We start from the raw sequence: 16,001 nt of genomic DNA, 5'->3' as shown, positions 1-16,001 counted from the left end.
GAATCGCTTGAACCTGGGAGGCGGAGGTTGCAGTGAGCAAGATCACACCATTGCACTCCAGCCTGGGTGACAGAGCAAGACTCCATCTCAAAGGAAAAAAAAAAAAAAAAAAAAAAAAAAAATGTATAGAATGTAATAATAAATAATAGAGATTCAAAAGACTAAAATAAAGAAGGTTTGTGTTTTAGAGGTAAGCATTGGTGTTGAGTATTTTTACTTCATATTGAGATCTACTGTAAAAGTGATATTTTTAGTTTCCAACAAAATTTGCCTAGTTATAGTATAATGATTTGTTTTCTGGAGCATAATTTATGTGTTTTCAGAGGCTGAATGGTGTTTCTCTTTTGCATTTTAATTATCATTACCTGGATAATGTGATTATAAACAGGAAACAAAAATGCTTCATCATCTTATTTTTGTCACAAATTAAAATTTATGCTAAAGAAATTCTCTTGAAATGTAACCTTTGTGTTTTTTGTGCTTTCAAACCTCTTATAGATGGTGAACCTGGAGAATATGAAACTATGTGTTTCTTTAGTCTGCACCATATCAAATACCCAGAAATTTGAAACTGTATTATCTGAGCATTTGGGAGGCAAGACCAAATTGCAGATCTAGAGTCTAGATTAATAAATGGTAAAAAGATGCTTGATTAAAATTCGTATACTCATTCTTTAAAAAATAAAAGTAAGTGGGTATCAATGACTAATGAAAAGCATAAATTATGGCTCTTCTCACTCCTTCAGCTTCATTTTAATTGTTTTAAATGAGAATCTTTGATGGCAACCTCTAATTATTTTGACATTTATGCCTTTTGACTGATAGGAGCACAGGGTAAAATGTAAAGCAATAATTGCTAGAACTAAGGAAATAATATTGTTAATGAGATATTAAATTTTAGCCTTTACAACTTCAAATGCTTTTTCATGCATGGTCTCATTTTTAAGTCTCTTTTTTTGGTCAGATGGGTTTAAGTATTCACTAATTTATAGACAAAGTGACATTGGTAAATGTGGTTTGAAGAAGTACTCATCTGAGAGGTAAATAGAAATCTGACAACTTATCCTTCACATTTATCTTTCAGGTTTTACAATTGAATTCCTACTCAGTTATGTCTTCCCTCGCCTTTCATTTCTTGTCATCATTTCTAGTCAACGCATCTTACCCTCTGTACCATATGGTCTAAAAATTTACCTAGTTATAATAATATTTAGAGTTACTGATAAAAATGAGTTCTAAATGCAGGGACATGTAGGATGGAGAGAAAATTTTAAAACATTTTTAAGTGAAATTGTTACTGATATTAAGTATCACCATCTGTCATAACACATGGACAGCATATTATCTACAAAAAACTACTTTTTCTAGCCTGTAAAATGAAAGTTTTTATAAAGTGTTTGCAGTTTGATTAATATCAGATTCAATCAATCTGTTGAGCCATAGGAAAAGATCTTCTCAATAGAACAAACTAGCAAAGTGCATGGGAGATAGGATAGGATACAGTGGGAAAATAACTGTTTCGTTTACATGGGAAAGTGCATGTGTAAAACCTACTAGCATGAGGCTTAGAATGTGCCCATGGAGATCAAGAGGGCCAGCTGCATGCTAACCATGTCATACAACCTAGAAAATAGCTCTCAAATACCAACAAAGTTGCATCTGATATTTGCTAAGAGACCAGATGTTGTTACTGGTGAATAAAATAATGTTCCACAGCACGATACCTATGTTTTATTAGTGGCACCTGAGGAGAGCAGCAATTTTAGTAACTAATGGAAAGTCAATTTCTGTTTCATTTTCCTGAGTTGTGTATGTGTGTTAAGGTGCAGAGCTATGCCAAAAAGCATAATTAATAGCACAGTTATTGATTAGATCCATGTTTGCCCTTTCATAAAAAACACTTTTTTGTTTTGCATAGAGCAGTTATAATTGTTGTGCTAAAAGATGCTTCAAAATACATGTGAGTGGAATATACCTTCTATCTCTCAGCAGGTGTTCACCTACTCATTCTGAGTATTCACTCGGTTATGTCTTACTGAGCCAATGACAATTAACGTTTTTTAAAACAATACATGAACTTAATTATTAAATTTACTCTTAGTTCTTATTTATGGTGACATTTGTATCCAGTGTTCAAATATTAGTCTTGTATTGAGGTTGAATATGTTCCCAGTGTTGGGGAAAACTACTTGAAACTGATTTGTGAAAACTGTACTACAATGATATAACGATCCCTACTTTTGCCCAAAATGCAATATAAGACAAATCTTTTAATCTAAATTCAATTAACTGGAATTCATCCCTACGAGTTCTAGAGTTCATAATGAAAGAATTGCTCAGCTTTAAAGTGTGCTTGCATGATCCTCAGTGAACCGTTGCAATGAGATTCCAGTTACATTATGACTTTGTTTCCTCTAAGCAGCTATTATTATTTAATCATCTTAAGAAACAGAGGTCCTTATGTTAGTCTGTATTTGAGGCATATAACTACATTTTACCTTTCTTCACACTAATTTTTGTTCTGGAAATACGTCTGAAAATGTAGTGTTGATAATGTGTGGTGCTATTAGAAAAGTTTGTATTGCATGTAATTTTGTGAAATCATGTTTTCTTTAGAAGACTAATAATGTGAGAATGGATTCTAAAAATGGCAGTAATGAGGACAATTATTTTGTGGTGACTATTAAAAGACCCAAAGAAATAATGATTCAAAGATAATTTTATAAAAGCCAAAGTTACTTGTAGCTAATATATAAAATACTTTTGACCAGGAACTTTTAAAGTAGATGCTATGAAGATAGTGTTTTTACACATTGTTTATTGATTTTAACTTCACTTTTTCTCTCCTTAGGGTGTGGTTAGACCCACTGGGGGATATGCTGTCATGCTAAACTGGTCAATGTCTTCCATATATGGACTTCAACCTGGAGAGGTAATCATGGTTTTAAATTCACATTACATGACATTCTCTGAATAAAATATATACATTTTATTATCTTATTTTTTAGGTGTGGTGGGCAGCTTCTGACTTAGGCTGGGTTGTTGGACATTCCTATATCTGCTATGGACCTCTTCTCCATGGGAACGCAACAGTTTTATATGAGGTAATAAAGTAAAATTAATACCACATATAGATACTATTTATTTTATTAAAACTTTTCATGAAGCAGTCCTGAGTAGGATCAGAAAAATTGGGGTGGGGCAGGGGACATTATTATTATCTTCTTCCAGTTAAAAATATAATTTCAAAAGAGAAAGGGATATGTAGGAAATATTAGCCAGTTATTTTAATTTTGTTGAACAGTCAGAATTAAATTCTGAAGAACATACAAAAACAAGCTTTATATCTATCCCTAGCAGATTTCTAGAAATTACTGGCAAACTGGTACTGATTTTAGAGTCCTAGAAAATAGTTGTCACAAGGCAAGCAATGTAGATTCACCTTTTTTATTTTCATAGGATTCATGGATTTCCAAAGTCATGTTGTTTCAATTTTAAATAAATAACTTTCCTTGGTTTCTAATAAAGCTCTGTGTATAAGGCATAGGAATATAGACTGACCAGATTTATAGCTGAATAAATAACTGTTTAAAAATTCGATGAATATATCAGTGTCACCTAGGAAGAAGATTTCTTTGTGTGCAGAAAATTTCCTTTATATGCCTATTGCATTGACCTTTATCAATGTCTTGTATAAAGACTTAGAATAACATACCTATCAGATCTGTAGAAGATCGAAGTCTTGGAGGGATAACTAATATGGTAGTTTGCTAAGTTATCTTTCAAAATGACCTTGGACTTTTGGGACAAATTTAACAAGATGGAAAAATACATAAATCTTTGCAGTTTTATATTTAAATTAAAAAATACAGAAATGAAATAGGGAAAACTTGGGTTGGTGTAGTTTATGTAGTCAAATCTCTGGGTATTATAGCATCCATAACTTAAACATAAGCTGTTGGTAGGACTGTTTTTAAAAATTTTTCACTATGTGCAATGATATAATCTTACTTTACTCTTCCACATTTGAAAATTTGTATTCAGTTTAACCAAAAAAATCACTGAATTACTAGAAAGCATCTGAAAGCCTGGGCGTGGTGGCTCATGCCTGTAATCCCAGCATTTTGGGAGGCGAGGCGGGCAGATCACAAGGTCAGGAGATCGAGACCATACTGACTAACACGGTGAAACTCCGTGTCTACTAAAAATATAAAAAATAAAAAATTAACCGGGTGTGGTGGTGGGCGCCTATAATCCCAGCTACTCCGGAGACTGAGGCAGGAGAATGGCTTGAATCCGGGAGGCGGAACTTGCAGTGGAGATTGCGCCACTGCACTCCAGCCTGGGCATCAGAGCGAGACTCCACCTCAAAAAAAAAAAAAAAAAGCAAGGATCTGAAATAACGGAGTAGCATGAAAATAATGTATACAAGAAAGAGGTGGGCTGGGCATATTGGTTTACGCCCATAATCCCAGCACTTTGGGAGGCCAAGGCAAGTGGATCACTTGAGGTCAGGAGTTCGAGAGCAGCCTGCCAAATATGGTGAAGCCCGGTCTCTACTAAAAATGCAAAAATTAGCCGGACATGGTGGTGCATGTCTGTAATCCCAGCTACTCAGGAGGCTGAGGCAGGAGAATCACTTGAACCTGGAAGGCGGAGTTTGCAGTGAGCAGAGATTGCACCACTGCACTCCAGTCTGGGTGACAGAATGAGATTCCATCTCAAAAAAAAAAAAAAAAAAGAAGGAATTAGGAATGACTAGTCTGACAAATAATGCACTTAATGTGCAGATACTATAATAATATTTTGATGTTTAAAAAGTTGCTACATATAAATTATGCAGTCTTGTAATGCAGAGTTACAGAGGATTATATTTTGGGAATAATCAGAGACAAATTTAAATGCTTGGCGGTAGAACAAATGGACAACTTCTCAAATATAAGGCTCTCTTTCACATAAGTGTTCTGTCAATACCAGACAAAGATTGTGAAGTAAAGGGAATTTTATATGTGGGGTGTGGAGAATAGTATTAAATGATTTCAAGTTAATTTGCAGTCTTAAATTTCTGCAAGTCAATGAATTTGAAAACATGAGAGGCTATTCTCAATCTTTCTGGAATACTCCAGGGCTCATATCACTTAAAGACCATTTGTGTTCTTTCATTTTTAACTGGCTGGTTTTCTGTCTCTGAATGCTAAGAAATATTAAGGTTGACTTTGACACAAGTATTAAACCATCATATACTACTCTACACTTTTGTATCATGCTTTTATATCTTGCAGACTTGATATGCTTTTGGGAATTCATATATTACTCTATGTCTTTTGTATAGTGCTTTTATATCTCACCTACTGAATATACATTTAGGTATTTGTAATAATTAAAACAAAACAATCTTGACAAATCATTTCATACCGTTATCTTTGTAATATAATTTTTTAATTAAAATAATTTATCTTGAAGTAAACAAATTAAACCTCTATACTGAAATATTTATATTGAATTGTGGCATTGCTTACATAAATATGACAAAGCCAAAGATGCTAACATATTTGTGGTTGTAACTATTAAGCTGCTTTAGAATTGAGATACATACATGTTTTGCACTATTTACCATGGGCTTTTATTGTTTCTCAATTTTATTTAAAACATGATATTAACACTGTGATGGAGGGTTGTTTGTTTGTCTCTATGTTGGAATGATTTGGTCAAGTAGAGTGTAGATGCTCTATAAATATTTGTTGTGTGAATAATTGACTGAAGTAAGCTACAATTTAAAACCTTTTCTCTGCACTCTGGCTTGTTTACTACAACTTACAAATGTCTTTAACTTTCTCTGATCATAAAACCAAGTCTTTTAGACCTTTGCCTACTTCTAGCTATGCCATCAAGTTTTTTCTTTTTTCAGATCTTTCCTTTTATTTATTTAACAAACATTTGCATAACACTTATTATATGCCAGGCAATACACTACATTATTTTCTTTTTCTTTTTTCTTTTTTTTTTTTGAGACAGAGTCTCGCTCTGCCACCCAGGCTGGAGTGCAGTGGCCAGATCTCAGCTCACTGCAAGCTCCGCCTCCCGGGTTCACGCCATTCTCCTGCCTCAGCCTCCGGAGTAGCTGGGACTACAGGCGCCTGCCACCTCGCCCGGCTAGTTTTTTGTATTTTTTTAGTAGAGATGGGGTTTCACCGTATTAGCCAGGATGGTCTCGATCTCCTGACCTCGTGATCCGCCCGTCTCGGCCTCCCAAAGTGCTGGGATTACAGGCTTGAGCCACCGCGCCCGGCCTCTTTTTCTTTTTTTTAAATTATACTTTAAGTTCTAGGGTACATGTGCATAACGTGCAGGTTTGTTACATATGTATACATATGCCATGATGGTGTGCTGCGCCCTTTAACTGGTCATTTACATTAGATATATCTCCTAATGCTATCCCTCCCCCCTCCCCCCTCCCCATGACAGGCCCCGGTGTGTGATGTTCCTCTTCCTGTGTCCAGATGTTCTCATTGTTCAATTCCCACGTATGAGTGAGAACATGCAGTGTTTGGTTTTCTGTCCTTGTGATAGTTTGCTGAGAACGATGGTTTCCAGCTTCATCCATGTCCCTACAAAGGACGTGAATTCATCCTTTTTTACGGCTGCACTAGCTATGCAATCTTTATTTTCTTCTCCACTAAGTTGCTTGAAAAAATATCCTGCCCACATTCCTGAACCTCGTGTTCTTTCAGTCATTCCTCATCTCACTGTAGTCTGATTTATGCTCACTTCATTTCATAGAAACTGCGGCAGAAGGGGTCACCAGTGACTTCATAAGTGACAAAGTCAAAGGGCCTTCTTTAATCTGATTTTATTTTTTCTCTTACTAGAGTTCAGCCCTGCTGACCGTTCCTTTAGGTGATCCTTTCCTCTCTGTTGAGCTCCATGCTCCTTTGCTAATGTTCATGTTGTTTCTTTTATCTGGTATTACTTTCCTCTTTTCCTTTCTTGGTTAACTCCTACTCTCCTTGTAGACTCTGCTTAGATGTTACCATGTCTTGAAAGTTTCCTCTCGTGATCTTGGGCTGTGTGCAGTGCCTCTTTCTGTGGTCCTGTTGCTTTCGAGCTTATGTCTGTCACTGAGCTGGCCACAATGTACTGGAATGATATGTTTATATCTAGAAGAGTCTATCATCTAGAAGAGGATAAAAGCCAGTTTCACAGCACAGTGCATAGCACACACTAACAATTAACAAATACTTGTGGAACTAAATTAAACTCTACTCCTCGTTTTCTTCCTTCCATCCTGACAGCTTGTTCTTCTTTTCTTCTCTTTGTTTCTTTCACTTTGGTCCTAAACATTAGAGTTTAGCAGGATCATAGTCTTTGCTCTATTTTCTTACTCTGCTTCCGTTTCCTGGATAATCTCCAAGCAGTTATATTTGAAGATCATTAATTAAATCATGGCTCCTAAATCCCCTTTTTATATCTGGTTTTCCTGCTGAGTACTAACCTATTGCTAGACATCTCTGAATAGTCTGTACACATCTTATGCTCAAGATGACATGAACTTAGTTCTGTATCTCCACCCCACCCTGAAAACCATATTTCCTTCAGCGCACTCTGTGTTTCTGGTAATGTTACCTCCATTCATGCAGTAATGCAAACTGAGAATCTGTGAATGATTCTTAAGTTCATTTTCCTTGCATCTCACACTTTACTGGTCATTACATTTTGTTGAATCTAGTTATTTAGTACTTATCAAAGTGTCATCTTTTTTCCATGCCTCTTGACATGTATTCAAGGCTGATATTCAGCTCATGCACAAATATGTCATGTTGACTGATGTCCATTCTACATTTTGGCTTCTGATATGATTTGTGCCTATGCATTCCAGTTACATATTTCAGGTTGTCATTAGATACACTCCCCTCTTAATATTGATAAAACAACAGATAGAAAGTGAAGATGTAGAAAAACTTGACATCATCAACCAACAAGACTTAATTGACATTTATAGAACACTATTCTTGACAGCAGCAGAATACACATTCTTTTTAAATGCCCACAGAATAATTACCAAGATAAACCAAAACCTGGGCCACAAAGCAAACTTCAACTAATTTAAAAATATTTGAAGTCATGCAAAGTCTATTTTAAGACCACAGTATTTTCAAACTAAAAATTACAAAGAGTTAACAGGAAAATCCCCAAACAATTGGAATCTAATCAATATACGTCTTAATAATCCATGGGTCAAATAGGAAATATCCAGGAACACACACACACACCACACACACACACACACACACACCTGTGTATATATCTCAAACTGATTGAAAAAGAAAGTACATCATATAAAATGTCAGAGGACACAACTAAAGCAGTTCTGAGAGGGAAATTTATAGCACTGAATGGATATATTAGAAAAGAGGAAAACTCTCAAATCAAGAATATAAGCTCCTATCTCAAGATCCTAGGAAAAGAGGAACAAAATATACCTAAAACCAGGAAGGAATAATAAAGGTAAGAGCAGGAATCAATAACATTGAAAACATAAAAACATAGACAATTAATGAAACAAAAAACTAGTTCTTTGAAAAGATAAATAAAATGGAAAAACCTCTATAAGCTTGGCAAAGAAAAGAGAGAGAAAATACAAATTACCAGTACCACACATGAAACAGGAGGTATCACTAATGACCTGCAGACATCAAAAGAATAATAAGGGAATACTATGAGAAACTCAACACACATAAATTTGACAACTTAGATGAAGACGAAATGGACTAATTCCTCAAAAACCATAAACTCACCAAATGAGAAATAAATTACTAGAATAGCCTTATTACTATTAAGAAAATCCAATATGTAATTAAATAGACTCCCAATAAGAAATCTCCAGACACTGATGGTTTTACTGGAAAATTCTACCAATGTTTAAAATAGAAGAGGAGGCGGGGGTGTTTGGTATTTCTGTACCCCGTGTGCCATCTACCAATGTTTAAAGGAGAATCAACACCATTTCTGCACAATCTCTTTCGGAAAATAGAAGAAGAGGAAACACTCTCTTAAGCATTTAATGAAGCTTGTATTGCCCTAATAACAAGTCAAAGGCAAAAAAAAAAAAAAAAAAAAAAAATACTACAAACGCATGTCCTTCATAAACATATAGATAGATACAAGAATTCTTCACAAAATATTAGCAAATATTTTGAATTCAACAATTCAACAATATATAAAAGGAATTATACACTGTGACCAAGTGGAATTTATTCCAGAGGTACAAGGCTGCTTCAATATCTGAAAATTGATCAAGGTAATCTACCATATTAATAGGCTAAAGAAAAACTATATAATCATATTAATTGATGTAGAAAAAGTTGTTTAATAAATTCACCATTCATTCATAATGAAGAACTACCAGAAAACTAGTAATTGAAAGGAACTTCCTCAACCTGACAAAAGATCACCTATGAAAAAACCTGCTACTACCTAATCATAAAAGCCTGATTGCTTCTCCTGTGTTGTTCAGAAACAAGGCAAGAATTTCCACTCTCACCCTCTATTCAACATATCTGTGGAAGTTCTAGCTCATTTAATAAAGAAGTATAGGGAGGCTGGGTATGGTGACTCATGCCTGTAATCCCAGCACTTTGGGAGGTCAAGGAGGGTGGATCATGAGGTCAGGAGTTCAAGATAAGCCTGACCAATATAGTGAAACCCCATCTCTACTAAAAATACAAAAATTAGCCAGGTGTGGTGGTACACACCTGTAGTCCCAGGTACTTGAGAGGCTGAGGCATGAGAATCACTTGAACTCAGGAGGTGAAGGTTGCAGTGAACCAAGATCGCAACACTGCACTCCAGCCTGGGCAACAGAGCAAGACTCCCTCAAATAAATAAATAAGTAAATAAATAAATAAATAAATAAATAAATAAATAAAAACAGAAATATAGAGGAAAAAAGGGCATACATACCAGAAGGGAAGAAATAAAATTGTCTTTATTTGCAGATGCCATGACTATTTGCATAGACAATTACAGAATACACGCACAAACAAATCCCATAACTAATGAGTTCAACCCAGTCTCAGGATACAGGATGAACATACAAATATTCATTGTGTTTCTGTATATCAGCAATGGCCACATATGGCCGTATAGAGCATCATGAAGGATCCTTTTAGAGATGAACTGGTTTGTATCTTGACTGTATCAGTATTCTGACTGTGATAACAGATTGTAGTTTTGCAGTTTTTACACCTGGGGAAAACTGGGTAAAGGGTGCATGGGATATCTCTGCATTATTTCTTACAACTGCATGTAAATCTGCTTATTTTCCTGATAATTACCACATTTTCAAACAAATTCATAAAATTAACTCATTAAAACAAACAACAAAAATCTTTAATCCCTTATCTCCTGGAAGCTACAACATTCTCTCTTTAAGGCCTTGTCTACACTCAGTAGCTCCAACAGCAGTTGGAGAAGATTGCAGAGTAAGTTCCTGATTAAGAAATGGAATTGCTCCAATTGCTGTCCCCATCATTCCATCGCTACAGCTTTTCCTAACATCCAGTCATCTCTACTTTTCCAAAGCCAATGGGCATTTTCAGTCTTCACTGTGCTTGACTTCTCAGCATTTGAAAGCATTGGCCATTTGCTCCACCTAATCATTTTCATCCCTTCTAAGGTACAACATGCTTCTGTCTAATGTACCACACGCCCCTGTTTCCCCGCAGTTAATCTTATGTTCGTTCTTGTCCCAGGAACATTGCCTGAAATGTATGCTACTTGCCTGTTAGATTTCAGCTGGTGTCACTTCCTCAGGGAATCCCTCCTTGACCTCTCTGATTAGGTCAAACCCCTTTATCATAGTCTCTTAGCACACTGCACTTTCCCTTGGTGGTTTCTATAAAAGTTGCAGATTCATATTAGTCTCTAGGCTCCTTTGATGTGTTTGTTTCCCACTCTTTCCTCTAACTCTACTAGGGAAGGAGTCATCTGAGTTTGTGTCCACCATCAATTCTCAGCTCCTTGCCTTAATGACATATATTCAGTGTTTGTTAAATAAATGCCCGAATGACAGTATCAGAAAGAAAACTTGACTTACACGTAAAGATTTTTTCTATCAATGAGTAAGAGTAATTTAAATTTTCTTTTTTACCACAGGACTATATGCGCAACTTATGTAAGTCAAGCTATATGTCTTATAGACAGAGATTAACTTTTATCAATGGGATTCAACATAAATACAGAACACCTGTATTTAAATAGGTTATTTTCTGAGAGGGAAATTTATAGCACTATATAGATACATTAGAAAAGAGGAAAACTCTCAAATCAAGAATATAAGCTCGTATCTCAAGAACCTAGGAAAAGAGGAACAAAATATACCTAAAACCAGGAAGGAATAATAAAGTTACCAAATAATAAAGGAATAAGTCAGGCTATATGTTTTATAGACAGAGATTTACTTTTATCAATGGAATTGAACATATTTAAATACAGAACACCTGGCCAGCTCAGTCAGTGGAGTATGAGATGTTTAAAGTATGTAATTCTTGGAGGAATATTGGATTGACCAGTTAAAATATGGAAACCAATTCTGAATAATTTAGTCTTTACTTTTGAGAGGAAAAAATGAATGCTACTTCTTTAGAAATCTACTTCATTAATAGAGCACTAATTCCAGTAGATCTAACCCTATCCTTGTATGAACAAGAACAGATATTTAGTAGGATGGTTTTGCCAAGGAGAAGGAATAAAACGAGCAATCTTTTCACATAGGAATGCAATGTATAAACAAATTTAGCTAGCAGCCTAGTGCGTATGTGCATGCATGTGTGTGTGATGGCAAATGGTGATTATACAGAGATATGCTCCCTGGCCTCTCTCTTCTCTCCAGTATTTCTCCCCTTTACCAGACTGTTATCTGCAGAATCAAAATCCAACACTCTTTCTCTAAGGCAAATAAATCTTTCTGGGTCCTGCCTTTCTCCTTATCTTTGCTGTGTACAAATGTGCAAAAGTGTGTGATGTACACATATTTCAATTTCATGATACAGTTAGCCCAGGCTTCCACAATGACAGTGGTGTGGTTAAGCAAGAAATGAGATTACTGTTCCTTGGCTAGGGTATTACATAGGTCTAAAATGGAATGTTAGTAGTTACTGTTTCTCCTTAAATCTGGCCTGAGAGTAAGCCATAAACTGATTGGTATAATTGGTCTTGATATAGCAGTTGTCATTTTTATGTAATAACAGTCTTTTTTTCCAGTCAAGGGATATAAGTTTTCTCTCATTTTACATTTGTTTGCATTTCACACATGGTGTACATCACAGCAAGAAGCCTTTTCAATACATTCTTCAGTATGTTCACTAGATTAGCCAGGGTAGATGGCCATTTGTTAATAATTCAACAATTAACTTTGAAGGTATATGCCATACTCTGCCTTCTCAGGCAATAAATTGAATTAGAGAAAGTTGAGGATTTAAAATTCTGAATTGTGGTACAGGAGTATGGTCACTGGACTAGAAATACTAACATATGTATTGTTATCTTGCTCTGCCTTTATGTACCTATATGACTTAAGCAAATTATTTAACCTCTTTGGGAGTTCATATTTTAATCATTAAAATGAGAGGGTTGACACATACTCTCTCAATTTTCACTTTTGAGAATCTTCTTCACTTTAATTGGTTCTCTTGAATAAATATATTATTTGGTAATTTATTTTAATTTTTAACTCTGGACTTTATTCCAATTTCTTTTCATAGTTAGGGAATGCTGATTCTTCAAATATATTTACTGAAGTAAACTTTCACTTTAAATTAGTGAACACTTTTAGTATTGGAGAGGAAGCATACTACTTAAGGCTGCCATGGTATGATTTCTGACACTTCTGTTTATTAATTGGCCTCAAACAAGTTGCTTTACTGATTTCTGCCTTAGTTTTCTCAACTATAATTATCAGTAGTAATAATACCTATGGCATTCAATTGGTTAATCTGTGAAAAAATATTTAGAATATTTAGAATAATTCACAGGATATAATCGTATAATTGGTTCTAGATATTATAAGCTATAGTTATTATTCAAAAATACAAATGTATTATTTCCCAGAATAGAATTCTAACATATAAACACTAAACATAAATTCTCCTGTAATCCAGTCACTTAAATGCTTGAATGTTACTCCACATTTCTTCTTTCAAAGTCTGTTTGTCCTCATAACACTGAATCATTCAAATCAGAGCACTAGAGGCAGCTCTCTTTGGAGCCCATTAATTCTCTCAGCACCAAGAAAAAAAAAATCAGCACACAGGGATGTGTTGATCCAGCTACTACCAATTTTGAAGAATGAGCAGAAGATGTAGAAGAAAACTCGGTGTCTCTCCCCTTGCAGATCTATCCTTCAAGCGTAGGACTTGTGAGTTAAACAAAAGTGAACTTGAAAGTTTTAATCAGCGAATAACACAGGGAATTTCCTGACTCGCCATTACCAAGCATTTCAATGTTTCACTTCTATTTTTTTGATGGGCATTATCATTACTAGTTTTTCAACCTTGCATAAATATTCGAAAACTTTATAGTATTCAGCTTGATAATCTCTTTTTGAATGCTTTTTTCTTAAATTCACAGACAAAAGGGAGAGTTTAGATAACCCTAATGTCACAGGATCCTTGGGGTGTTGCTTTTCCAGCTGGAAGCCTCTGCAGCTGGTGATGCCTTTGTCTGAGTTTTACTTGGGCCTGCTGGGCTCACTTTGCCCACTTGTCCTGGCAGGCTGTGCTCAGCTTGTCCTACTGGCCTGGATCCCATGCCAAAGAGTTTGTCACAGCCCTGGCTTGGGGAGCCCCCAGGTCTGGGCTGCCCAAAGGGCCACAGCTTTTCTCTCCTTGTCATCCACAACATGACAAGCAGGGACAGTGGGCCGTGTTTCAGTCCTGTTTGTGCTATAGCTCTTTCAGTTCAGCCATTTGGTGGATCCTGAGTTCTCGTCCCATGTCAAGAATGCATGAGTATGCGGACAACTGGAGGGTGAGCACGGCAAAAAGGTGCTTCATTGAGCAACAGTACAGCTCTCAGGAGACGTGAAGTGGGTAGGTCCTGTCCACAGGCAAGAGGAGACCCGGACAGAGTAGCTCCTATTTGGAGGCAGGTCATCCCAATATCTGTGTAGCCTACAGCTGAGAGGAGACCCAGAGTGGGTACCTCCTATTGGCAGGCAAGTCATCCCATTGAGTCTGCAGCCCTCCAGAATGGGTAACTCCTATCTGCTGGCAAACTGTCCCTCAACTCTGTGAGTCTGCATGAGTCTGGGGTTTTTATGGGCTTCAGAAGGGAGAACATGCATGCTGATTGGCCTATTAGTGGCCATGGATGGCCCGGAAAAAGCACCATAAGTTCTCACTCTGGGCCTGGGACCCCACCTAGAACTGACATCCCTGCCCTCAGGTTTCAGGCTGTCCCTGCCTTGAAGGTGGGGCTTCACTGGGGACCCTCCCCTTTCCACCCGGAAACCTGACTACCTCCTGCTCTCATCAACATTTTGTCGATGGCACCCTGGCTGTCCATGCCGAGGGGCACCTGCAGGCCTGTGCTGAACCATCCTCAGCCCTGCTTGGTCCCCATCCTGTGCTCATTGGTGCCTAAAGTTCAGAGGGGGCCAAGGAGGCAGGGGGCTGGCATGTCCACAATGCCTTGAGTGCGCACACACTCGGCTGTGTTGTGACATCACCTGGATAGGGCCACAACTTGGCTACGAAATCAGAGCAGGTGCCAGGAGCAGGGAGAGGCCATGCAGCAGGAGCAGGCACTTCTGAGCCTGTGCGGGGAGCAGGGCTTTCTGGGCCTCCGAGAGCACAGGGATGCCTGGGTCCATAGTCATGCCTGGGTGGCTGCAGCTGCGGTCTGAAGGGTTGGGATCCTATCCTGCCAGCTTGGAAAGTTGTCTCCACAGCAACCGCTCCAGATGGGCCACTGCTGCTGCCACTAACCTTTCTTTAGAGAATGATTCTTGTAGAGATGAACTCTGTACTCTTTATATTTGTTTAGGAATCAAATGGAATAGTGTAGTTGAAAGTAGTTCAAACGTTTCAAAAATATTATATTTTTATACAGTCCAGTCATGTGTTACATAAAAATGTTTTGGTCAAGGATAGACCACATACACTTTGTGATCCCATAAGATTATAATGGAGCTGGAAATTTCCTATCATCGTAACATTGTCGCACATTTCATTTCTCACGTTTGTGATGCTGGTGTAAACAAACCTACTGGTATAAACAAACCTACTGTGCTGCCAATGGTGTAAAAGTATACCACATGCAATTATGTGCAGTACATTAATACATGATAAAGATAACAAATGACTGTGGCTGGTTTGTGTATTTACTATACTACACATTTTATCTTTATTTTAGAGTGTACTGCTACATATTAAAAAAGGTTAACTCTAAAACAGTCTCAGATCCTTCAGGTGGTATTCCAGAAGAAGTCATTATTGTCACAGGAGATGCCAGCTTCATGCTTGCCCTATAGAGCTTCCAGTGTGACAAATTGTGGAGATGGAAGACAGTGATACTGATCATCCTGATCCTGTGTAGGCCTAGGCTAATGTGTATGTTTGTGTCTTAGTTTTTAAACCAAAAAAGTTTAAAGTTTTTTAAAAATTGAAAATTTTAAAATGGAAAAAACTTATAGAATGAACATGTAAACAATGAAAATAATTTTGTTCAGCTGTACAATGTCTTTATCTTTTAACCTGTCGTATTGCAAGTCAAAAATTAAAACAATCAAAACATTGATAAAGTAAAATAGTTACAGTAAGCTAAACTTAATTTATTATTGGAGAAATAAAACTACTTCTTTAGAAATTTAGTGTAGCTTAAGTGTGCAGTGTTTATACAATAAGTAATAGTGTACAATAATGTCCTAGATCTTCATATTCATTCACCACTCACTCACTGACTCACACAAAGCAACTCCTAGTTCTATAAGCTCCGTTTCTAGT

At 36.6% G+C, this 16,001-nt stretch overlaps 1 protein-coding gene across 1 annotated transcript in view; it reads left to right on the top strand.

The window, feature by feature from the left end:
- The window catches only part of ACSS3 (acyl-CoA synthetase short chain family member 3), a 178,787-nt gene that overhangs the window by 66,193 nt on the left and 96,593 nt on the right, over positions 1 to 16,001 (top strand). The window contains exons 6-7 of the mRNA XM_033221156.1: positions 2,852 to 2,932; positions 3,009 to 3,104. Of these exons, the coding sequence (XP_033077047.1) occupies positions 2,852 to 2,932; positions 3,009 to 3,104 (177 nt within the window). The remainder of the gene's footprint in view (positions 1 to 2,851; positions 2,933 to 3,008; positions 3,105 to 16,001) is intronic.

Source organism: Trachypithecus francoisi, unplaced genomic scaffold, assembly GCF_009764315.1.
Source record: "Trachypithecus francoisi isolate TF-2019V2 unplaced genomic scaffold, Tfra_2.0 Lachesis_group11, whole genome shotgun sequence".
NCBI lineage: Eukaryota > Metazoa > Chordata > Mammalia > Primates > Cercopithecidae > Trachypithecus > Trachypithecus francoisi.
This window is presented reverse-complemented; position numbering and strand designations above follow the sequence as displayed.